Raw genomic sequence first — 27,238 nt, forward strand, 5'->3', positions numbered from 1 at the left:
GGTGTTAAAGTGCATTAAGTTGTTTACTAAATATAGAAAGGTTCATTTCATTTGGGACATCCATTTAAGGAAAGTAGCTCACATAAAATGTGACGGATGGAGTACATGATATCTAACCCTATCTTTGGTCATGAAGCCTGGCAGTCTGTATGGAGAATCAATTTGGAGATTACAATGGTATTAATCTCCAACACCTTTGCTTGTGCATTTGCTGTTTTCAACTCTACCATGTGAAAAGGTACCCTAATGGCCTTCCTTACATTCAGGGCTGAGCAAAAAACCGAAATAAAATCGAAACCGGTGAAAACCGATCCGAAACCGAAAAATAAAAAACTGAACCGATGTTATGGGTTCGATTCCGGTTATTGGTTAAAACCGAACCGAAAACAAACCGAACTGAACCGATTATTTCAATAAATAAATATAATATATATAACTTAAGTGTTTTCTCTGTCACTCTGTTATAGTGCTAAACTGGTTCCAATTAAGTTCTACATAGTCTGATAGCTAGTTGTGATGGCTTAGCTTTCCATTTATGTATCACTTGTGATTTGAGCAGGTTTTTGTGTTTTGAGCAGTTTTCCATTTATGTATATGCACTTGTGATTTGAGCAGGTTCTATATACTTGATGTATACACATGTTTTTGTGTTTTTTAAAATTTCCCCCCTAAGATTGATGGTAGCATTTTAGGCATTTTGGACTGTGCTTAAAGAGTATGATTTATGTATGTCCTGTTTTAGTGCTTATCTTATAAGAGTTTGTAAGCTCTTCTAGTCAGAGCATTTGATTGTGTAAATTTCTGAAACAATGACTTTATCCCACCATTATCATTTCATAATACAGAAGCATCACCATGAGATTAAGTATATTTATGAAATAAGAACGGAGTTTCACTTTTGAGGTATTGATAGATTAGATTGCAGTGTCAAGTTTTTAGACTTCTGATGCATAATTTGATGAATCTTAAGTGACCAAATGTATTAATGATGTCCACTTAAAGTGATTATTCCTATTGAAATACTTAAAGTTGATTAGTCATTGAAAAGCTCCTAACTGTTCTTTAAATACATAATTTCTTAAAAATTAAAAGAATGCATATTGTGTCATTTTGCATATTGTTTTTCAATTCTATAGTTGTCGGTTTTGTAACCGAAATTGAGCCGATTACAACCGAACCGAGGTTTTTAAACCGAAACCGAATTCGAGCCAGTGGTTGCGGTTTTCAATTTTAAAAACCGAAGATATATGGTTGTGGTTACGGTTTCATCCCTAAATCAAGCCGAACCGGCCCATGCTCTCCCCTGCTTATATGTCACTTGTTATGCTTGTGTTACATTGGGTACATGATCCCTTTGCGCTAAACTATGAAGCACTTTTCTCGAAAAAACAAAATGGACAGAATACATTGCTAAGTAGTCCTTGATGGCTCGAAGTGAATGATGTGATAATAAGAGTGATTACAACGTTGGTAGTCTCGAGTGCAAGACTCTCAGCTGAGGAAATCCATTCCTCTACAGCCCAACTTCAAAGTTGGTTTTCCCACGATACCCCGCTCCTTCTCAATCTTTCCATTCTACCCACCTTTTTCATTCTCTCTCCTCCACTTAACCTATCTCCTACATTTTTATTCAAAACAAATTGTAATGTATAATTTTATATTTCATAACAATATTATTTTTATTTTTAATATATATTTACTATAATTATATTATTATTTCAAATTTTTATTTTAGATTTTAAAATCACTTAATTAATTTAAATTTCCTTATGACATGTAAAGAGTTTTAAATTTAATGATTATAATAACAATATTAATAATTTCTTTTTGAATTTATAATTAAAGATTTTTAAATTATTGTTATTACATTAATTTCCAGTGAATTGTCAAATCCAACTTTTGAGTGAGTAGCTTTTCAGTGGGTAGTCAATTTCTAGTTTTTCTTTGTAGAAATAATCATTATCTTTTTAGTGTGTTGTCACTTCAAAATTTTTCAGTCTGTTGTCCCTTCAAATTATTATTGCTTGTATAAAAAATATTCTATAAATAACATCCACCAGAGTTCAGTATCAAACAAACTCATAATCTAGATTTTAAAATTTCTATTTATCATGAATACTTTCCTACTAAAAGAAATCGCAAGATCAACTGCAATATATGATCTAAGAACTGCTGATGATGATCAAGACTATCATCATGAGTCAGAAAATGATGGAGATGTGGCCGATGAGATAGACAATGACGTGCAAGATGATTTAGATGACGAGCAAGATGATTCAGATGACGAGCAAGAGCATATTCCATCTGTTTCCTAGTTTAGAACTGAAGAAATTAATGTCTTATAAGGTAATGTTCAAACATGAATCCACTCAATAATGATTAAGCAAACTGCAATTAGTGCTATAAAAGCAAATCACATAAAAAAATTCTAAAAATTACCATATTACAAAAAGTGATACAACACGATATGAGGCAAAATGTGTTGTGGAAGATTGTCCATGGCGAGTCTGGGTTATGAAATCAAAGCGATCTGGACTCTTTGTAATCACTAAACTACCTGCTGAACATAATTGCATTTTGATGACTCTTCAACGAGATCAGAAGCAACCTACATCAAGGATGATTGCTGACGTAATTAAACGACAAGTAGGTATAACTTTCTTATACTTATAGTTGTGTTTACTTTATAAAATCATTAATTTTATTTATTATCTTTGTATAATTAGGTTACAGAGAGTTCGTATCTGAAAGTAAGCAACATCATGAATTAAATCACATCCATCTACAACTACAATGTTACATATAAGAAGGCATTGATCGAAAAACAAAAGGCAATCTCAGATGTTTATGGTGATTGGATGACTTTTTATAATAAACTTCTGACATTTCTTAGTGCTATAATGCATTTTAATCATTACTCTAATAGATGCTAAAGCTGATGTTATCAAACCCAACACATCTGTGTGTCAATGTGTGTGGTGGCCATCCAAGCCAATTATTGACAGCTGACAACATGCCCGACCTGTTATTAGCATTGACGACACCTTTTTAAAAGGAAAAAAAATGGGAAGCTATTAATTGCAATGGGATCTGATTCAAATAATCCATAGTATCCCATTGCACATGGCTTAGTTTATGAAGAATCAACTATTAATTGGTCTTGGTTCTATACCACCTTCGAATATATGCAGAAAGATGGTAGCGAAAGATTCCATTAGACATGTGGACTATATCTCATGATGGAGGTTATCGTTATGGTCAAGCAACAACAAACATGATTGAAAGTTTCAATGGACTTTTACGTTCCGCTCAATTCACAGCAATGGTGGGGTACATATATTATCGATTTGTGAAGTTAATTGCTAAGAAAAGGACTCGAACTCTGGATGACCTTCAAAACGGTCAATTTTTTTTGTTAAAAATCAAGGGAGTTATCGAGCAAAAAGCATCTGCACATACGGTTATTCCCTACAATGAACAAAGAGGTGTCTTCGAAATCATTTTTGCACAATATAGAACCAAGAATGGATCTTAGAAAGGCGACAACAAACACAATGTGGATTTGTGTAGAGGTTTTTGCTCTTGTGGAAAATGAGGCCGATATCATTTTCCATGTTCACATATTGTGGCGGGTTGTTTGACTTGCAACCTAGACTGGAAGCACTACAATGAATCAATATCGTTATCTATCAACGCTTTCTGAAATGTGGAAGTAAGAATTTAACCACATCCCTAATCAAGCATATTGGACATTTCCGCTAGCAAACAATTGGGAGATGTACGGGATTCTGATTGCTGATGAAGTCACAGAGAGGAAAAAAATAAACGAGGACAAAAGGGTCAAATCTCACGTATTCGTACAGAAATGGACAACAATCCTCGAAAAGTGATAGTTTGTGGGCAATGCGGACAAGAAGGGCACACAAGATGTAGTTCACGATGCCGAGGATATGGTGATTAGTTGTTGTATTCTAATTATCTGTGTTTTTTTCCGGGATGTATTTTAATGAATTTTATTTAAATGTTCAGGTTTTTTATTTTCTACATGATCAGTATCCTGTAGCATCAGTATCTGAAGACTGAACACATTAGGAAACAACAGAAGATTAATACTGAAGAGCTAGTTTGTAGGAAGATATTCTATTTTACATGAAATGCATGACAACAGAAACTATTGATAGAGAATATCTTGTAATTGATAGACGTAGCTGTGTAGTATATAAATACAGTATTAGGTTATAAAAATGTATGTATAACACACGAGATATCATTATAACCTAGTAGCTCTTAAGAACGTAGTTCTTTGGGAGAGTTTGTAACAGTTTTTCTAAATCAATAAGAGCGGTTTTGAGTATTGGTTGTGTCGATTATCAGCTTTGTAATAAAGTTCATAACAACAGTAATTTTCCGCAATGTACCATTGTCTAAATCTCGGGCAACAAGAAACACGTATCAAATATCTTATAATTTTAATATATGTTCATTATTTGTATAATTTAAATCTCAATTATATATTGAAAATGGCTGAACAAATATTATTGTAAATTTTATAAATCAAAATTTAAAACCAAGAATGTTGGTTTTATAAGATGTAATGCTCTTTAAAATCATAAATGCGAATTGTCTGGAAATTTTTATTAAAATAATATTCTACAATTGATTAGAAATCAATATACTTATATAAAGGAGAAGCGAGGGGCGTGTAGGTGGCGCCTCTCATATCGCTCCGTTTTATTTTTCTAATTTTCCGGAATTTTTGGATGAAAATTATCAAAAATTAGAATTACATTTTTTAATTTCGGGTATATTAGAAGCAAGTTTTAGAATCTGATTTTGTTTCAAATTATTTATGGAATATAGTAGGTTGAAAGTTTTAATCTGATTTTGTTTCAGATTATTTAATTATGGAAAAGACAAATCTGATTTTGTTTCAGATTATTTAATTATGAGAAATACAAATTATTTATGGAATATAGTAGCTTGAAAGTTTTAATCTGATTTTGTTTCAGATTATTTAATTATGGGAAAGAGTAGCACACAAGTCTTTCTGCACCTATAAATACCCTTATAGATCGTAGAGTTTTGGATCATCTAAACACAACATCCACTCTCTCAATACTACAACCCCACCTCTCTTTGGTGATAGTTCTCTTGCTCGATTTCTAACTCGGAGGTGTCGTTCTTCTGCAACGATAAATGAATGCTGTTTATACAATACTAAAAAACTAATGGTTGTTTCAAGCAAAGGTAGTTATAAATCGCTATATTGGAGTCGACATATCCAACACGAGAAAAGAATATAATCTTGACATGATATTGATGGTTGATAGCAATAAATTAACTATTAGTGATTTATGTTTGTTGGTTATTCATTTATAATATTTGTTTTGTTCATCTGTTGTTAATTTTTATATGATTTATTTTATATAAAAGAAAAAATTATTCATGCATTATCTATTTGCACCGTTCAAGAAACTTTTAAGTAAAGTTTGTTTATACAGTATTAAAAAATAAAAGTTGTTACAAGGAATGGTGGTAGTTATGGACCGCTATCTCACAAATTTAAGTTAGATGCATTTGTGCACAATCGATCCAAAAAATTGGAGGAAGGTGACAATGGAAGAACATGATCACTTTTAAAAAAAATAAATAAAATTAAGATTCGTCATGCTATAAATTGTTAATTATGTGTATAAATTTATTTTCATTTTTTTCATAATGAATTATAGTCCAAATTTGCAATTTTATATATTAGTATTGGTATTACATCAAGATTTTTATAATAAAAATTTATTGAATCCTACAAATATTAATTTTCAAATATTAATATATTAATATACTTTTAATAGACAACAACAAAATTATTTTATTCTACAAATATTAATATTGAATCATTAATATAATTTTTATAGACCGCCGCAACGCGCGGCTTCTCGACTAGTTATTTGATAAAAGACAATAAAATTTGAAAAAATGGACAGTATTAGACACCCGGACAAAATTCCATAGCGACGAGAAAGGGTAAAAAAAAGGTTTAGGCGGTATAGCATTGGTAGAACCCTAGCTAAAAGAATAAAACACAAGGCCATCGCTAATTGTATTGAATTGAATTGTGTGTTGTCTTGGCTGTGCATCAATGTCAATCGACGAAAGCAGCAGCTTCTTATACGAAACCCTAACCCCCCTCTCCACCGCCTCACCGCCGCCGCCGTCGTCGGAAGGCTACGCCGTGTTTCGCAACGAAATATCTCTAGACTCAATCGTACCCTCCCTCGATTCCAAAACATCTACGACTGATTACTTCTCTCTCGATGTTGGTGATGATGACCGCGCTGCTTCTCCCCCGGTTGAGCCTGTTGTGACGCCGGCTCAATCTCGTGAACCGGAACGCACGCTCGAGGGGAATTGGTTTCGGTCCAGTTCTCGGTTTAAAAGCCCCATGCTTCAGCTCCATCAAGGTTGTTAGCTGCTTTTCCCTCTTTCTTATTTTCTGTTATTAATTGTCTGTTTCCTCACATTGGGACCGAGGTGAAAATAGTTATTAATTATTACTATATTGAGGAGGTTCAACTCTAGTAGACACCGTGCCTAGCTTGTTCGAAGAGGCATGCCTTGTTTAGGACCCGAGAGAGTTTCGTGCTTTGTTGTCTTTCCCTTGGATAACACTGCTACTGAGAATTTGAAAATATTTTATTGAATTCTACCCTGTACATTGGTGTTTTTTAAGTAAAATGTTGTAATGTGGAATGTGGATGTCTGTTTGCTCAACTGATAATTGTGAGTTTTTCAGAGATACTAGATTTTTGCGAATTCTTGTCGCCGACACCTGAGGAGGAAGCATCACGTAGTGCTGCTGTGAAATCTGTATTTGATGTTGTTAAATATATTTGGCCCAGTTGTGAGGTGCGTGTCGCTGTTCCAACGCTGTCTCCCTTTCTTTTTGCCAGGTTTTACTAAATTTTTAAGATATGTATATAGTGATGGGTGTAATTAAATTTGCTACATGCAGGTCGAAGTTTTTGGGTCTTTCAAGACTGGGCTTTATCTTCCAAGTAGCGATATTGATGTAATTATTGCATCCTTGATCTCTTTTATTTATTCACTTCATTGAAAAAGTTGTGTGCATTCTCTTTGTAAATGAATCCAATGACAAGTAATGATGTCCAGTGTTACTACAATCAGTTCTCCAGTCATGGATGCCATTTCGTATTTAGCGCCAGTTGGCTCATTTATTTAACTTAGACTATTTAGTCTTTTGATGAAGGCAAAGTTGTCCTTTTGATTTTGTGGCCGCTTATTCTTTTAAGCCTAGCCAAATTTTGGTTAGGTTCAAAACCTGATTGCACATACTACATATAGCAGGACTCGGTCTCTTTCATAGATCTATCTAGATGGAGATGGAGCCTTAATTTTTCTAATTTTGCTGGCAATTGATGAAGTAGAGCTCTAACTGCAAATGATTGCTAGCCCTAGCTGCTTGGTTGCGAGCACAAATAACAGCATCTTTCGTGTTCTTGTGCTAGTCCCTCGGGTCTTGGTTTAATCCTTTTTCTTGCATGTTGCTTCATTGGTTATTACCTTTCTTGATTATCAAATCCCTGTTTCCTGTTAACTATGTTATCGACCTAAGTATGTCCTACTATATATAGAGAAGTATTGTTTATACACTAAATACTGCTTATACTACAATGAATGTACGTTATTTAGTAGCTTATCTGTTGAATAGTAAGGTAAATTACCTGTGAGGGCAGCTTCCATGTTTCTCACAATTCCAACTACCGCAACCACCCTATAACTACCACAGTGAATTATCATAACCATCCCTGTTGGCTCTTGGAAGAAAAAGTAAAAAGCATCATTGGACAATTATATACTTGTATATTGGACAAAACAGTTTTTTTGATAGGATGTGCAGCTTTCACATTGAAATGTTAATGAATCTTTAATCTTTATATTCAGTTTTCTCGTGATATATATTATTTATCCTTTATTAGTGTATGCTATTTAGATTCTAACACTTTGTAAATATAATTCTGTACAATCAAATTAGATTTGATATAGCCTAGGCCCTAGGCTGCCTATTGTACTCGTTGAATGTTTTTTTTGGTGATAATTAGTGATAGCAGCAATTAGGCACAAATGAATTACTTTAGTAATTTCATGTAGATAGTCATGTCATAGTCTCATAGTGTATATATATATATTCTATATTATTATATAATGCTTATAAAATAGGGGCCAGCATGTTCAATTGCACCAAGACTTTATGTTACCGAACTTGAGTGAAAATTGTAGTAATTCCTTAAAGTTATTATTTCCAATTTACCCCATCTCTCTCTCTCTCTCTCTCTCTCTCTCTCACACACACACACACACACAATCTCTCCACTCTCCCTCCCTTTCTCTCACTATAGAATTATATTTAGATACATCGAGCAACTTTGTACACATGTGGGGTCATTAATATATTGATGTTGTACTCTGTATTTGTTATATTCAAGCTTCTTGTTGTGGAATCTATCTATAAATAGCTGTTAGAGTTTCCCAAACACCTTAAGAGAACTCTTTATATATAGCTAGCAAGATTATGCTATACGTTGAACAACTTTTCTTATGGCGACATAATAAATCTGTGCTGTATACTTGATTTAATTTTATTTTTCAAGCTTTTTATCTTGAATAAACTGTAATATACTCCCATGTTTTCTATACACCTGAATATGATTAAGGCTTATATGTGCTTGTTGCTGTTGCTAAAATATTCTATATCCCTTTTATATAATTGAACAAGATTGAACTCTTAATTTCTCAACAAATTTAGGTAGTAATTATGGGATCAGATATTAGAAGTCCTCAGTTGGGATTAATGGCTCTCTCCAAAGCCCTGTCACAACAAGGTGTAGCAAAGAAAATACAGGTATTTCTGTTATATTAATATTGTCACAATTTAATTTAGTCACTATTTAGTGTGTGTTGTTGCTTTTGTAAATGTTTATCTTTTTATGATTGTCAGGTAATTGCCAAGGCCCGAGTGCCAATAATTAAATTTGTGGAAAAACGGAGTGGAATTTCTTTTGACATAAGGTCTTCTTTCCACAATTATCTCACACTGATTGAAGTTGATTAATAAAATTATATATTACTTTTTGATGATGATTTTAATATTGTACCCAGGCATCTAGGTTCATGAATTCTTGTTCCGTGATCATCATCTTGATTGATATTGAAATGGTCTTCTATTGTTATTAGTTTGTACAGTCCTTATCTTGCATTTCATCAAAGAATCCATTATCTGTCATTTTCATGTGTGATCATGAACATCTTCTAAAGTTGCATGATTGAGAAACATTTTTGTTTGTAACTCGGGATACTAAACTAGCTTTTTTAGAGTTATTTAAAAGTCACAGATTTACCTCTGTTATTGTTTGATTAAGTGGTATCTCTTTTCTGAAAGACTTGTTCTATTATGTGGATTGCACGGATGCATGTTGTAAAGTTGTTGCACATATTCCTCAAGTAAAGTGTGAGACTTTTTGTTAATAGAACTTGAATCTGATATGAATTGTTAGTAATTACAAGTTCTTGCTCGAAATTGAATTTTTATCGTCAGTAGCTGACCAGATATTTCCAACAATGAGCTTTAATTTTTTGTCTGTTACCTTTTTCTTGATAACTTGCAACTATTAGTATCTAAGGAAAGTACTGGCCTACAGCCCAATGAATCTTCAAGTTTCATCCTCCAGGGGGTTCAGTTCTACTTGCATATCTCTGACTAGGCTCCTTGCTTAATAGTGATAATTCCTTTGTTTTATTTTGGTTCTAATGAGTTTATCTCTTGTTAACAGTTTTGATGTTCATAATGGACCAAAAGCTGCTGAGTTTATACAGGTTGGTTGTGATAGTTCATCTGTATGCTGCCTTGCATGAATATGGTCTTAAGAGAATAGCTTGCAGTTCATTGTAACTTAAATAAAAAATTATGAACCATCTTGTTCTGAGCAATGTATATGTATCAATTTGGTGCCTCCTTGCAGGGTGCTATATCCAAGTGGCCACCATTAAGGCCATTATGTTTGATCCTTAAAGTTTTTTTACAACAGAGAGAGCTGAATGAGGTGTGTTTTCAATTGTTTCTGCTAATACCTTTAAACTCATTTGCCAACTTTATTAGTACTTTATACCTTCTGCAGGTTTACTCTGGTGGAATTGGCTCCTACGCTCTTCTTGCGATGCTTATAGCAATGCTGCGGGTATTTGAATTATAATTTCGAAAACACGTGTGTGTGTGTGTGTAAGCTTACGCAATAGCAATCTTCTTTCTTCTTTTCCACTCAATCCCTAATAATTTGTTTGCTAATGAATTTTGTATACAGAGTGTCAACGATTTCCATGCGTTGCCTGAACATAATTTGGGAGTCCTTTTGGTATGTGCTGGAACCTCCATCTCACATATTTTTTTAGAGTTTGTTTTGTTTGAATAGGCTTGTTATTAGGAAAAAAAATACTGTAATTTATGTAGACATGTTCAGTAACGCCTCTACTTGCATCATGTAGTCTTTCAAATGAATCTCTTCCCGTAACGCTGTGCTTGAATAGCATATGTTGACATGTAATCAAACCATTGCTTCTCTGTTTCTTTTTTTTCTATTTTAATCGAAATTTTCCTTCTAATATTTTAACAACTTTAGGGATGGATTTTGTGTGGCGTAATATATTAGTGAGGCTGAATTAATTAGTTAGGTCTACATTGAACTATATTGAACTTCTACCTGTTTCCTTATCTATTCTTTTTCTGAGATAGGTGAGCTTTTTTGACATATACGGACGCAAATTGAACATTTCTGATGTTGGTATATCCTGCAATGGGGCAGAAGTATTTTTCTTCAAGAGTAACAAAGGGTAAAATATTTTTATCTGTCCCCCGTGTGCTATTTAGTTAAGTTGTGTCACAGTGACACTGTGTATATGAATAATTGATACTATTGTGTATTTGGAGTAATATTTGACTATAGTTGAAATTTGATTTCAGCTTATGTATTATTGTTGACCAGGTTTTTAAATGAAGGACGGTCATCTCTTATATCCATTGAAGACCCACAGGTTGCTTCCACAAGTTTTTTTTTTGTCTTTGCAATTTGTTCAAGTTCTTGCCATCTTAGTCAGCTTTTTATTAAATCCCTAATGGGCCAAACATGTAGTTTTAGCTACCTCTATCAAAGATTTTGCTTACGTCTAGTATGATTACAGCTAAGAAATTGCTACCCTCGACCTGCATAAGGTTATGGCTCAGTAATATTGACATGCGATACTGCTTTTGTGATAGGCACCAGAGAATGATATAGGGAAGAACTCCTTCAACTATTTCCAGGTCAGTATCTACTAGCATCATTCTATTCTTGGAATGATATGTTAAGAATTGTTTTTTCCTTGAATACCAATATACACCTCTTAGAATGAAAATACGAAAAGGACTGGTTCTCCGATACTTTCAAGGAAAAGATGTTTATAGATGTGTAATTAAGTGATGTCCTGACAGTTTGTTACTCTTGTTCTTTATAATTAAGGTTGGTGTGTCATGACTGAAGTTTTGGGACAGTTCTGATTGGTTGCCTTGTTTTTCTAATATGGGTTTGCTACTAGTGAAGTGTCCTGTTCTGAGAACACTCTCACTATTTTATGCTATTTTTGAGTGTAGCACTTACATTCATACCCATCTCTCTTGTGTGATCGAGATTAGAAACTAGTTGAAATTTTACAGGTCCAACAATAATATACCGAACTTTTTACGTTTTGACATGCAGGTAAGATCTGCCTTTGCGATGGCCTTCTCGACATTAACGAACTCAAAAACCATCTTGGCTCTTGGGCCCAACAAGAGCATTCTCGGCACCATAATCAGACCAGATGCAGTACTATTAGAACGAAAAGGAAATGTGGAGGTTACATTAAATAAATTGCTCCCTGGGGCAGGGGATCAGTTGCAGCCAGATGATAATGACCAGGAGGGTCTAGCTTTCAATTGGCAATTAGGTAATGAAGAAGAACCACTTCCCCGAGGGAGTGGGGTTTCTGAGAATGGTAGTATGCAGTCATCTGGAAAGAAGAGGAAGTCCTCTAAGGTGAAAAAGCTTGGCAAGAAGTTTAAAGAAAATGACGTAGAGTTGATGTTATATGAAGGAAGTGCCTCAAGAAAAGAGAAGAGTGTTAAGAAGAAGCGTTGGAGGCATTTACGTAATAGTGGTGAGAGGAACAGTAATGGTGGAGATTGGAGCCGTACATGTTGATCTTTTCACCAGTATAGTTTATTTTTCAAGCTTTCTGCTGCTTTGCCTCTTGCTTGGTAGCTTTGCGGGCTTTTGTTGTCATTGGAGGACATTGTAAGTTATATGGAAATTGCTAGTCCTAAAAATATCATTTACCTAGGATGTCCGCACGGTGTACATGGGGCCTGCATCATCCATTAAATTCACTGCTGATTCAAGTTTAGTTGAGCAAAATGTCAAATGTAGTAATGACTTGCTGCACCAGCTGCAAATTTGAAGTTTTCTACTTTTTGACATTCATATGTGCAGTTGAACGTGGTATGTGCTTTTCATCACCTATTTGTATTAAAAGATTATCATATTTTTCAATAGCAATATATGCATTTTTTTTTAATATTATGACAGAACCAGCACGTCGCTGATGCTTCTCTTCCTCTTTTTCCTGAATGGAAGCTTTTTTTACTGTTTGGAACTGTCATAAACAGAATATGGATTTAATGGTTATGTCAGTAGGTCTGTCTTCTGTTTTACCTTACCTCTTCCTCATTGGAATATAGTGAACAGTTCAAGCTGTGAGGGTGTTTGTATCAGTGCATGCTTAAATGATAGGTAAGATATTCACTTTGCGATGTATGATCTTCCCTATTCCAGTGGAAGAATTTGTGATTGCATGATGCCTAAATATATAGGTTTGTGAAAATTTCTGTTGAGCAACAAATCGTAGCAATTTGTGGAGGTAGGATGTACTGGTTGAATAGATAGTGGGAAACAAATTTGTAAAGGCTTGGCTATTAGCTAGAGCATTTTTGCACGGCCTAGCCACAAACTGAGGGGTAAGGAGAAATTTCGGTTTACAATTCGTTCTGAAGAGTGAAGAGTAATAAGCTATTTGTGGACTTTGGATCCCGTATGCTGTGTTTTATCATTTGCAGATCTCTTAAATGCTGAATCTTCCAGGATACTTTCGTTAATATGACAACATAATAATATTAGCAAAAAGGAAGACTGCCAGTGCAACGAGTTCTGAAAATAATTGGATATGTTCATGGGATATGATTTGTGAAGAGTAAGTTAGACCCAAAGTTTTAGTTGAGACCTGAAGAGTAGATAATTCCAAGGACCAGATTTTAGTTGAGATCTGAAGTTTAGTTGAGAGTAGATAATTGTAAGGAATATTATCTATGATATTAGTATATAATTATGCAGAAAAGTAATATGTTAGTTTGCCTTTTTATCCAAGTCATTATCCAGTGACTTGTTGCTATCATTTGATATTTAGTTAAGTTATTAATTGATAAGACATCCCACATCAGTTCATAGTCTTGTGAGATCATTCTTTGAGATTTTGTTAATACTTCACATGTTGATTTATAGTTTAGTTTATTCATTGACCTCCATTTTATTTATGAGAACTATGCGACTCTGACTTATTTATCATTTGTCATATATACTTTTGCATGTGTTATAGGTTAAGTGGACTATTTTACCGACATCTGCTTAAGATTTGTAGATCATCTGTTGATATAATATTGTCAATGCGTATGAACTCATACAACTTGGTACAAATTAAAAAACCTATCTAATATATTCAATTGAACATTACTACTTAAAATTATAGATTGATAGTTCATTCAACTTGGTACAAACTAAAAATTCTATCTAATATATTCAATTGAACATTACTACTTAAAATTATAGATTGATAATACAACGTAGAAAGTTTCCTCACTAATAAATCCTTATTCTTTGCGATTCTCCTTGCCGAGCAGTTGGTTTCATTTATTAGGCTTGAGCTGTTGCTTATGTGATTGCTCTGTGCCTTTCACCTCTTAGGCTTGTTATGAAGCTTAGAAGAAGTAGGTTAGGTTTGAAGGCACTTGGGTTCTCAAATGGCCTGAGAGTCTAGTACTAGAATATTAAGAGCAGTCATGATAGCACCTAGTTGGACAAGTGTTCTTCATTTGAAATGCATTCTAGGAGTCTATTAACTCAACTTGTTTGAGTGACTACTACATTGGCTTGAATTGTATTGACTTGTGACTAAAGTTGAGCTTGAGTATTTTTCAAATCATGTAGAACACGAGCTTCCATATATGTAGCGTCAGGAGAGTGTAGAGGTTGTTGATTTTAGATTTGAGTAGAGGGGAGAATGCAACTGCATTTAGATGAGGTGAAAGAGTGTAGACGTGAGTTGATTTAAATTTCGCTTGGTATAAATTGTACAAAATCGATTTTGAGCACCTGGTCATATACAGCTGCAAAGGTTTTTTTTTTTTCATGTTTCTTCACCTCAGCATTAATTATAAATTTGGAGAATTTGTCCGTGGCTTTATGGAAAAGATTTGTTGGTTTTCACTTGTTCTTGGTTGAAGGCCCTTCTGAAAGAGAGTATTTCATCGCCATTTTTTTTCAGTTCTGAATAGTGCTTTATAAACCTTCTTCGCAACATCATACACTTTTGGAAGGTGTGAGGTCCCTTGATGTGGTGAGTGGTGACCATTGAGGCGTTCTTCAATGAAGGTGGTTGTTTCATTTACATTGGTCTTAAAAGGTTTATAGAGCCAGTAGTTTATTTTGTCATGGTCCTCGATTACATTATCTATCTTCTCCGAATACTTTGAACAATTTTGTTATATTTTGAAATTATAGGCTGAATTTAACACCGGGAAGACCGGATGTTATGCTATATTAATGCATCCAGTTGGTCTATATTCTCCATGGATGTTCATTTAATTGAGTGTTAGTCAGTGGATGAAAGAGATTGGATGGTCCTGCACCTTCATTGTTGACATGTAGTAATTGGAAAAAGAAGCTAGATTAGGGATCACTTCACTTGGAAAAATGGGGCCTTTTCCCTCAGTTTCAACATCAATTGTAGCATATAAATCTTCGAACCTGATTTGTGGATGATTTGCCATAAAGGTGAGTCTGTGAGGGAATCACAAGAAGATTTGATTATTTGACGTTGATTTCACAGAATCAACAAATGCACCAAAGTGAATGGAGAGGCATCCCCTTGATTGTGGGGGGTGTTGGAGCAGAGCATTGGTAACATTTTCACAACTTCAACATCCATTAAGGATGATACACCTTTAGGTTTGGCGTTGTCGATTATTTGTTCCAGAGGAACCAGTGATTGATTCACTAGGAATTTGAAGGTACATTGGGATACCATAATTAACCCAAGTATGTGAGCATGTGAAGACATTTCACTTGAATGTGAGTTGAGTTGCATAGGGTTTGAAGTTACAGCTCCCGAAACACCTGTGTTTGTGATGTGAAGTTGAATTACAAGCAATCAACCGGACCCGTGTAGATATATTGAATACTCATATTAATCAATATATTTTATTTACAAATAAATCTAACAATAAACATAATGTAATACAGTTGATTAAATAAAAAAGTAACTAATATAATAAGATAGGTTAAATATTTGGATAATAAGGCATGCCTTCTTGTAAAGGATAAATGTTTACATATTTATTTAAAATATACTCCCTCCGTTTCTTTATTCTTTTCCTGTTTCATATGTCGGCACTGTTCATAACACGAGACAAATTACTAATTTACGCTTAATCTATAAGACCAAATATAATCATGAGTGATCTTGTTGGATTCGTATTTATAAATATTTTAATACAAAAAAAAAAAATTATATTTAATATTAATATGAAATTAAAGATATTAACGATAAAAAATGTGCGTTGGCAAACGTGTCCAAGGCAAACAGGAAAAGTATTAAGAGACGGAGGGAGTATTTTATTTGTTCTTAGATAAGTGGGTTTGAGATATTTAAAGATTGTCTTTAAAATTAATTTTGAAGTTATTTAAGCATAAAACATATTTTTATTTTTAATAAAAGTATTAATTTAATAATAAAAAGACATACTCCACTACACCAATGACACTAATTTTGATTGGAATATACAGTGAATTGTAATGCCCTATTCTCACGAAAAGATAAAAGATCCCGACACAAAAAGAGAAAAATAGTAAAATGATATTTTGAAAATAATGTATATACAAATACAAGTACCTAGAGGTGGATCGGTTTGGTCCGGATTAGAGGTAGAATTGGTACCAAACCATGCGTTATCAATTTTTTTAAAATTTCAAACCAATGCATGACCCGAAAATCAACTAACCCGGACCAAGCGGTGCAGTTTTTGATGGTTCGATTAAACGGATTAATCGGTTTATGACTAAGGCTAAAATTGGAAATGAGGATTCATGAATAATAATTGAAAATAAAGTATTATCATTTTGTCTCCATTAAGTGCACAATTTCACATAGTTAAATTAAAATACAAATTTTAGTCTAAAAAATGCATAAACTTGAATCAATTGAAGAGTAGTGCCAAAATTAAATTGAAAACTGCTTCAACAATAGTTCAGAAGGAATAAAAATAAGTAAAAATGCAGTTGCCTCATAAAAAAGAGTAAAAGTTCTAAACAGCATAACAACTTGGGCAAAGTGGTACAGTCGGTCAACCCACCAAGTATAAATCAAAATGGCTCAAACATATAAAATTTCATGCTTAACATGTGCTCATGGGCACACACAAGACAAACCCATATTTATATAGATAAAATATTTTGTACATACATATATACATACATACATATATATATATATATGTGTGTGTGTGTGTGTGTATATGTCTGTGTGTGTGTGTATATATGCGGCTCGATTTTATAACGGGTTGGTTTAATATAAAACCGAAACCAACCCACAGACCACGGTTTTTTAAGTTAGTCGAACCAAAATCATAAACCTTATTCCGATTTCAGTTTGGATCAGATTAATATCGGATTGATTTATGCAGATTTTGCGGTTTAAACGAGACCGTGATCACCCCTGGCACCCACTTCATCATGTTATGATGGAGATATCATTTGAGCCATCGAGAAAACTCCGATTTCATACAAAATTGCACCATTAAATCAGACTCCACTTATAATAAGAAGCAAAAACAAACCTTTCATCAAAAGGAAAAACAACCTTATAAGAAAAGTCGAAAACCGAAATAAAACTAAACCGAAAACAGATGAAAATATAAAAAACTTAAATTTTGATAAACCATAATATAGATTATTAAGTCTCAAATCCGATAAACTCCGCTTGATTCAGAAAAAAGATAAATCCGAAGCTCCGATGATGAATATCAAGAAAATAAACCAAACATAATCAAATGATAGAAATTCTTCCCTGAAAAAGAAGATTATCAAAAAAAAACAAATCAAATAAAATAAATAAAAGAGTTTGAGATTTTTTATCGATAAAACTTTTTAAAAGTCTTGTCGGCTATGAAATTTAAGAGAGAGTCGCGCTGAGAGAAAAAGAGATATAAGAATATGAAATTACTAGCAATCTTGCCCGTGCTTTGCACACGGGTAATGTTATTTTAATAATTGATTGTGTTTTAGAAGACAGTTAATAAATACGCATTGTAATGTATTTTTAGTTCTTACACGTTTTGGATTAAATTCATAAACTAATACAACTATTTATTACACGATATGATAAGTTTTTCAGAGTGGTACGAAACATAATTATTATACTTTGAGCTTGAATTCACAAAATTTAACTAACATTAAATTACCAAGTCATTGTAATAGGAGAAGATTATTTTTTTTTTGACTAAAACGAGGGATCGTTTTATTGATATAAAATCAGAATACTACTTTTAACAAAAATTATTAAATCACAATACTACTTTTAACAAAAAATATTAAATCAAATCTCTATACATCCTCCGGTTTTATTATGTGGCGATCAATCCATATTCTTGCAATCAGATGAGACTAGAAATCCTTTTGGGGGCAAAGTGGTCATGAAAGTACACTGGGTCTCCTGCTGGTAATTCTTAACTTTCCATGATTGCTCAATCGAGTGGCGAATAACATTGGACCGGATATGTAGAAGAAAGAATACAAGACGATTGTTGTTGATGTAATATGGATACTTTGTTCCTAAATACAAATTATCTTTAGATAAAGATAATTTCACCGAAAGCGACTCACCGGGATTTAGATGAAGATGATCGATGTTACGAGATCCCATCGTCATATTAAAAGTAGAAAGACTTACATCAATGTCTGTGTTTAACTCATTTTTGTTGTTAGGGTTCGAGATATTCAGGAAGATGGTGATATTATAGGAAAGTCTCGATAAACGCATTTCAAATTTATTATGTGTAACACTTGCCACTTGAAATTGGGGTGAAGTGGAATGATGGTCTGATTGACTATTTATAATATAAACAGTCGTAACTATCTGCTTTCAGTATCTACGACTGTTTATATTATAAATAGTCAATCAGACCATCATTCCACTTCACCCCAATTTCAAGTGGCAAGTGTTACACATAATAAATTTGAAATGCGCTTATCGAGACTTTCCTATAATATCACCATCTTCCTGAATATCTCGAACCCTGACAACAAAAATGAGTTAAACACAGACATTGATGCAAGTCTTTCTACTTTTAATATGACGATGGGGTCTCGTAACATCAATCATCTTCGTCTTAATCCAGGTGAGTTGCTTTCATTGAAATTATCTTTATCTAAAGATAATCTGTATTTAGGAACAAAGTATCCATATTACATCAACAACAATCGTCTTGTATTCTTTCTTCTACATATCCGGTCCAATGTTATTCGCCACTCGATTGAGCAATCATGGAAAGTTAAGAATTACCAGCTTGAGACCCAGTGTACTTTCATGACCACTTTGCCCCCAAAAGGATTTCTAGTCTCATCTGATTGCAAGAATATGGATTGATCGCAGCACAATAAAACTAGAGGATGTATAGAGATTTGTTTTAACAATTTTTGTTAAAAGTAGTATTGTGATTTAATAATTTTTGTTAAAAGTAGTATTCTGATTTTATATCAATAAAACGATTCCTCGTTTTAGTCAAAAAAAAAAAAAAAAATCTTCTCCTATTACAATGACATGGTAATTTAATGTTAGTAAAGAGTCCTGGAAACATGTCAAGCAAAGAAGGCACTGATGCAGGGATGTACTTACTATTTTTGTTTATTTATGGATATATCCCGTCGTGAGGATGACTCAAGCTAGAATTAGTGGCGTCACAACATAGACAAAGCTCAGGCAGTCCTCTATTATAATAGTTGTGGAGACTGTATTTGTGTCCTGTAGAAAAAGAATGGATTTTGAATGTATAATCAGAAGTTCTATGATATGGATGATAGCATTTTGCCAGTGCAGAATATAGCAATTTTCTCATTACCCACAGAATTTTATCAGCCAAAGTCCAGTTAGAATTAAGATTTAAGTTTCAATCACAGTAATATACTTTCATCATTTAAATCAATATTTATTAATAAACGTTAGCCTCCATGTTGAATGTTAGCACATACCTGTCATAAATACAATCATCTGCTTGGAATACTACAAAAATACCAACTATTCCATTGTCCTGACACCACCATATAAAGAAGGGTTGTTGAAAAAAATGTTTCTGAATGAGATATTGATTGGATAAGATCACTTTGACACCTGAAAACTCCTGATTAAAGTTTTCATCAGACCACTTAATTTGTCATCGAAATTCAAAGCCACTGTGTTGTATAATACAATGAAAATATCTTGATTGATCAATTTAAAACCTCACTGGTAGAGTAAGACAGAACTAGGTTTAGATATTTTTGTACAACTGACATCATTATTCACATAATATCCTCTATCATCAGCTCAAAGAAAAAATATAAGTAATATTTTTGTAAAATAGAGGCAGACGTTTAAAACAATATCGTGGTATTAAATGTAATTTGACAGTTATCAAATATGTACCCTGCTCATCTCCATCATATTGATCACTATTCTCTAAAGATAAGAAAATTTTAATAATTAACATATGTTCCGGTTTTTATTTTTTTATAATCAAGTTTTGTATGTAATTACTAATTAATAATTAACATAGCCACTCTACTATCTACCTAGGTCGATTATCATTTAGAGCTGCCCTCTGCTCCAGTACTCTCGACCCAAGGGGCTTTGGTAGCTATTACCTGTGAGGGGAAACCAAACAAATTACCAAGTGCGCAGAAAACATAATTATACATGAGTTTTAAACAATTATATCTTATTTTTCTATCATAGTTTTAAATTAATACATCTTAAACAATTATATCTTATATTTTATATCATAATTTTAAATATATCTTATATCTTATTTGTAATTATGACGCTGAGTAGTAACATTGAGCTGCCTAAGCCTAAGCAGCCTGATTTGTTTATCGACAGAAAAACTCAAGAACCAAATTCTTCATCTAGCCTGTACTTTGATATATCTTTATAACGTCATATTTTGCAGGGAGCTGGTCATACTGTTGCGGCAGATAAGCCAAAAGAGGCCTTAGAATTATATAGCCGTTGGCTGGATGGCAAAAGGATATGAAAGTCTGTTGTGATGAGTTTACTGATGGATTGTGCAACTGAAATTCCCTACCTACTAAATAGATTTGTTTATATAATTTAAATTTACTCACAAGTACTGTGATAATGCACATAATATTGGCTTGTTCAGTTTCCCAGTATCGTTATGGTTTGTATAAGCTTCTTTGCTGAAGCTATACTTATCTGACACTCTGCAATCTATTCGTTATTTTCTGTAATATAAATAATATCAACATAATTTTTTTTCATTTATAGCAATAATAATCACTTCTCACACCATCATTCTCTTGTACATGATTCGCCAAAAAAATAAATTTATATCTCAAATGAATTATCAAAAACAAAAACACTTATATAATTCAATTATCTCGAAAATTAGTATTTCATATAAACTCCATTCTCAAAACATGAAATTATTCTAGTCCCCATAAAAAAGAACCCCATGTATTATATTGGTTATGCTTAAGGTTATATTTTGCGATAGCTTAGCCTCTGGCTTCCTTTATGACAAATGACTTTGTTTTATTTAGATTGTATGACCTGAGTACATCTAGAATTGTCTTTATAATAAGAAATTAATCTGAAATATGTGGAGCACCTTGCCTGTAACGTGTTAAATTTTAAATGCTTAGGTACATAACAGTTGCTCATACATAAGCTTTGAAATAATAAATTAGCTCTGACCACTTAAATCTTGTAAGCTATGTTTCTCAACAGATTCCAGCACTGGAGTAGTTTTACATGATTCCAGTGCTTGTACATACTAAATTACAGAAGAAGTATTGGGAGGAAGTTATAGTAACAGCAGCATAGCATCTTATGATATATAATTTTACTTGTTCCAGGCAGACTACAAACTCTAGGCTATAGAAGTTTTATAGGACGGTCACGTCCATGCAATTGAAAATGAAGGAACAGATTCAGACTTTCCGCCTTGATGTATAATCGCACTCTCAAATTCCATACATGACAATGCATACAATAATAGCTATCGTAAAACCTTCCATGTGCAGAAAAAATCAAACTACCTGAAGGTGAGCAGTTGTCACATCCAACAGCCGGCAAATTCACATCGACAGGACACAAGTGGAAAGAGAGGTATGTGATGCTGGTCTTTTTGTCCTCGAGGAACCTGAAAAAAGCACAATGCAGAAGTTGAATACACAATAAGCTGCTCCGTGCATAACATAAGAAGAGGTTTACGTGCGGAACCTGATATCATAATGTTGGGATTGGAATTTTCAGTATCAGTAGCTCTGTATTGCACATCAAATTCAGTTGGATGAACATATTGACGTTTCTCTACTAACAAAAAAAACAAACACATATAAGCATCCGAAAAAGAAGCAGATAAAAACATCACTCAGATCCTTGTCATACATTACCATTTTGTTTAGAAATCGGTGGCACAGGTCCCAGAGGAACTCGCTTACGACCCCTGGAACAATAATATCTGATGTACATCCTACAGTATAAAATGAAATGAGTTAAACACTGAACAAAACCTGATGTATCCATATGCTTGGAAATGAAAGCGAAAATAATTAAAAGTATGGTATTGATCCGGGCTAGAAATGTTCAGAAAAAACACGAAGAGTTAAAAGAGATGTTCAAAAACTAATCCCCAGTTTTGTATCACTAATTCACTACACAAATCTTTCTCAAATTCCTTGGACATGAAATCAACAGAAATCCTAATGAACACTCAAGACAATATAAATAAGGAATAGATCTATTAGTCAAACAAAAACGGATAAACACATATACCTTAATGAATTGATAAAGAACGAAGAGTGCGAGAAATGGAGAGCGCAGTTTGACAGCAGGTATGGTCGTGACATCCCTCAAATCCGGGGGTCTGGATTTGGTGCCACAAAAAAAACAATTTAAAAACCTGTATTTTTGGAAGAAAATAAAAACAAGTATTTCAAAACAAGGATATTTTAAAGAATGATTTGAATTAAAATCAATTCCACCCCGGAAAACAGGATCGCATACAGGCTATAATATTGAAATCAAAAACCAAACCATCAAATCTCATTACAACTTAAACTACATTATCAGCTAAACCTCGATAAGAAGTATAGACAATAACCAATATAACAAATCTATATTATTTTTTTACAACTTAATCAAATTTAGACAACTCCAATTACCACTAGTCTCAAAGACTTCATCCTGGATATTCTTCCTGACTAAGGTTGACTTTAATCACTTGCGATCCTCGCCTAGCCTTACTCTTACGCTTAGCCTAAACAGGCGAACCATCTTTACCCTTATCTGAAATGGTTAGAAGACAATAGCAAGAGTGAGCAACAATGCTCAGCAAGTATATATGTGAAAACCACAGGATATATAATTGAAATTAATCAGGCAATTGACTTAGAATCAATATTTAAATAAATCAGGAATAACAATAGCTCAAGATTTCTGGAATATACAACTCGACATCAATAGTAATCATCGCAAATGAGCAATCAAATTAAATCAAAACTGCTTAAATAGAAAAGTCACTATAAATTGAACACAAGTAACTATTCTTTTCAAAACTCCAAATATCATTTACAGAATTTTTCAAATACATTTCATTTTATTTAAACATTCTTTCATCAGAACACCATTTTCATGAACATATTAATCTTATTGGACTTTTACTCGACGTTTCAGGACAATACGAGTGATCAGCCACGTAAAGTCCCCGTACCGGACATAAAGTCCTCTGGACATCAATTAGGGCACCCAATTAGCCAACTCTTTGGCTTTTTACGCTGGACTAGTCACTAGTAATACTAGCCTCTTACGCCATCTTATAATTACGCTGGACTGGCGTCACTCGGCCTCTTACGCATCCAATCATATTCAGAATACATTATCACTCAACTTAACTTTCAAAAGACATTCATTTCTTTTCCAAAACCAGTTCTCAATTTACACCATTCTTTTCTATTTTCAAATCTTATCCTTTTCATTTCTTAAAACATTTCAAAACTAGCTTTGTCGATACTTTAACTACAATGCAAAACTTTGAAGTAGGGTTCAAATGGAATACAATAAAGCTGACTAGCAATCAAGTTTCATATTTCAACATCATATACGCAAAAGGACAGAAGATCGGGCTTATATTGTGAAATCAATTCAAGAACGCGATCGAATAAATAACTTCTCTAAATCGTCAAGGGATTGAATGAACTAAACCAGAAACTAACTCATCAAGAAATAAAGGAACTGGCTCTTATAATATTGAAGAGGGATATGAAAACTTGCCTTATCCTCCGGCTCCTAGCTTGAGTTTCTGTTACTACTATATACTGCACAATCTTTCTTTCAGTTAACTTCTAGCAATACTATATTTACAGCATAACTTTGCTTTCTCGAATGATTCTTGACTCGTCTCACAACACCCTTCGGTTGCTTCTGATCATCTTTGATATACATGTCTTGATCGATTCTACATGATGGTATAATAATACTTCAGCATTGGATTAGACGAAGACAACTACTCCGCGTGACTACTCTGAAACATCTACCCTTCGCATACCCATATATTTGTACACAAAAATATATATATTGGTGTCCACATAACAATATATACACATTGGATCAATCAGATATATAGCAACATAATCAGGAAATAACCAAAACATATTTCAATCCAACTATAATATCATGTTATTAACTGTCAAATATCTACTAATAGACAAAATACACTTAATTTCAAACGAAAATTCGGCAACACCTCCTTTGTTTATCGGACTATCCACCTGTTTTCCTATACTATTCAACAAGTAATCAACTCAATCCAACTCAATAAACCAATCAAATAACATCAACCATTACTCATTGACTAAATTTAAATAATTAGCAAACTCTGAAATCATATGCTAAATCATAAGTCAATAATTCAACTTTTTAACAAAATATTTCTTAGATATCTTTATACGCAGAGGTCACGGAAATTTCAACCCAACTCATAGATTTAAACTTGCAAAAACAATTCTCTTTGTGACATCAAAACAGAAATTTCACAAGTTTGCAATACCGACATTTAAACATTTTTAATAAATCAAAAATATAAGTTTTTCACTTGAAATTTTTACAAGACCTCCCTAAACTCCCTAAGTAGATAGAAAATAAGTTTTGGCTTGAAAATCAAAGTTTAAGTAATTAAACTTTAGTTTAGAAAGTCGAAAAGCGAAGCAGTTTTGTACTCTGCGCATACCATACTAAAACTGTCATATCTCCTAGCTCGCTAATCGAATCGATTCGATTCTTTCGCGCACATAAACTAGACATCAAGGAGAATATTATCACATAAATATTAAACATAAAACTTGACTCAATGATCCCAGAACTGTGCTTCAAAAACAGCCCAGGAACAGTCTAAAAACTTGACTTGATTATGTATAATTCTAAATCTTTAATCCACTATTTAAACTCTTAAAATATCCTTCCAAAACCATATAAACTATCATCATACTTGTACATATATTCTCAAATCAAAAAGTTTGATACCCCGGTCATATACTCTTGTTAATTCAAGTATCCCAAACAAATAAGCCGTACTAAATTATTCAGTTTAATACCACACAAACCTTGCATACATTTCCTCTTCAACAAATGTCCAAGACTAGACTTCAATTAGACTTCCCTAATTCACATAAACACATACATATATTGAAGTATCTAAGTCGAGTCACTGCCAATACCGCCCAATTTACTTTTAATCACAAAATTAACTAATTTAATCCTTAAAATCAATTCTCTTCGCAACTAATCACCACACGATTATATACATATATATAATCTGATTCAAACTCAATTATCTAATTTAGCATTTGAAATCATTTCAATTTCTTATAAACAAGACACAACATATATACGCACATGTGTGTGTGTGTGTGTGTGTGTGTGTGTGTGTGTGTGTGTGTGTGTGTATATATATTCATATATACTGATTTTAATGAAAAGAAACTGGAGGTGTACCCACTCCATATACACAGCACGAGTAGGGAGAAATCAGTTTCCGGGAAAGGAAGGCGGCGGCTCCGGCTCGTCGGAAAACACAGAGGACGGGCGACCGGGATGAAGGCGGCGTCTGAGGTGCTCTCGACGGGAACGAGACTGATGTGCGGGAGTGAGAGAGCGATGTGAGATTGAGAGTAAATAAGAGAGACGGGGGTTGGGGTTTTGCAATAACATTGAAGATTTTATGGTTCACAAGCTTTGCGTAGATAGGAATTGAGCCTCTGAATTAGGTGATTTACTTTACAGGAATTATGGGACAGTACTAGCAGGCCTAACAGCAATTATGGGACAGTACTAGCAGGCCTAACAGCATGTGCAGCGCATAAACTAAGTCCTCCGCCAAATTCTGTATTTTGTGTGCCACATGACCAGCCGCGAGCTCAACAAAAAAGTTGATCATATTATTCCAATGCAAATCCCAGCTTTTAGTTTTGTGTACGTTCTGCTTAGCCAAGTTAATTGAGGAAAGATAAAATATAATTAAAAAATAAAAAAGCAATCAACAGACAAGAGTTGGCCAAGCCTAAGTAGACGGGCCTTGACCAACTTTCTAATTTCATTCCAACACATGTGCAAGGCCTGACTGCTTCTCTCTCGACGCCACATCAGATACTCAGGCTCGCGCTGCACTTGCTCCTAAGGCTATCGGCTATGACATTGATACTGAAGAGTATTTAGGTGATGGTGTGGCATATACATTGTTTCATCTAAGAAGTTACACATAGGAATTTAACATGAGTAATTGACTGGAATGTTGGTTTTATCGAAGGATTTCGTAAGGTTTCACGCAGTTTCTAAATTTTTTTGGCATGGCAACCGTATTCTTGTGGTAGGGGTGTCTGAATTCGTTTCAACATAATCTACAATGATATTACATGGGGTGGGGGGAGAAAAGAAATAAGCTCCGTCAGATTGGTGGCGGTTTGTGTATCGACGATTGTTGCTTTGGGAGCGTGAATAAAGAAGAATGGACATGGATGGATTACACAAGAAATCAAGTTAATTCAAGAAAGTGTGCAATGACGGTTTCTATTGAGTTTGATATCTCCGTTTCAAATCATTATCACCCATCATCGACACACAGAACTGTTTAAGTAAGTCTCATGTGAAAATGACCATGGGCTAAGGTATTATATTAGTATGATATCACACACATTTTTATTTGTTGTGCACTAAGCTGGATGTCTTCACGGAAACAGTGTCTCTACTTTAAGGGTAGGGGCATGGTCTGCATACATCTTACCCTCCTCAGACCCTGCTCTAAGTAGGATATACTGAGTATGTATGGTTTGGTTTAAAAAGAAAAGAAGCGTTCCGGGGAAATGGGTACGTGGCAAGAAGAGTGGAGAAGTGTGCAGTACGTGGCACATCACCAGGCTGCCATCTGTTTTTATAAACTGATTAATCAATTACCTTATACCCGCTTTTAACTAATTTACGGAGATAAATTGAAGTAAAATTTCTCCCTCCAACTACTGAAATATTTTTAAAAATTCCGGAATATTATAAAACTAATCAA

At 33.7% G+C, this 27,238-nt stretch overlaps 2 protein-coding genes across 21 annotated transcripts; one reads left to right on the forward strand and one right to left on the reverse strand.

Moving 5' to 3' along the window:
- The first annotated feature begins 5,979 nt into the window (after nt 1–5,979).
- LOC108223991 (uncharacterized) lies at nt 5,980–12,657 on the forward strand. The gene is made up of 13 exons (XM_017398502.2): nt 5,980–6,458; nt 6,791–6,903; nt 7,010–7,066; nt 8,822–8,917; nt 9,014–9,084; nt 9,846–9,888; nt 10,035–10,115; nt 10,191–10,250; nt 10,374–10,424; nt 10,802–10,899; nt 11,052–11,100; nt 11,324–11,368; nt 11,802–12,657. Exons 1-13 carry the CDS (start codon nt 6,137–6,139, stop codon nt 12,282–12,284), a joined length of 1,569 nt encoding a protein of 522 aa, XP_017253991.1. The 5' UTR covers nt 5,980–6,136; the 3' UTR covers nt 12,285–12,657.
- Nucleotides 12,658–15,080: 2,423 nt separating this feature from the next.
- Nucleotides 15,081–26,176, reverse strand: LOC108223724 (uncharacterized). 20 transcript variants are annotated; one of them, XR_010292542.1, is made up of 11 exons: nt 25,678–26,160; nt 23,959–24,142; nt 22,851–22,974; nt 22,462–22,588; nt 22,080–22,159; nt 21,907–21,999; nt 21,723–21,826; nt 20,235–20,306; nt 19,656–19,804; nt 19,303–19,428; nt 15,081–15,527 (listed from the first exon to the last, which is right to left on the reverse strand). XR_010292542.1 is itself a non-coding variant. In XM_064094749.1 (8 exons), the coding sequence occupies exons 4-7, from the start codon at nt 22,533–22,535 to the stop codon at nt 21,762–21,764; spliced, it is 312 nt and encodes a 103-aa protein (XP_063950819.1). In that variant the 5' UTR covers nt 22,536–22,588; nt 22,851–22,974; nt 23,959–24,142; nt 25,678–26,162; the 3' UTR covers nt 17,749–19,428; nt 21,723–21,761. The 20 variants fall into 20 exon arrangements, 1 of the variants encoding a protein (XP_063950819.1); XR_010292540.1 differs by lacking the exon at nt 15,081–15,527 and adding an exon at nt 17,316–17,475; XR_010292546.1 differs by lacking the exon at nt 15,081–15,527 and having other exon boundaries at nt 17,749–19,428; nt 22,462–22,552; nt 25,678–26,170.
- Between the last annotated feature and the right edge of the window lie 1,062 nt (nt 26,177–27,238).

The sequence above is a fragment of the Daucus carota genome, chromosome 5 (genome assembly GCF_001625215.2).
Source record: "Daucus carota subsp. sativus chromosome 5, DH1 v3.0, whole genome shotgun sequence".
Lineage (NCBI taxonomy): Eukaryota > Viridiplantae > Streptophyta > Magnoliopsida > Apiales > Apiaceae > Daucus > Daucus carota.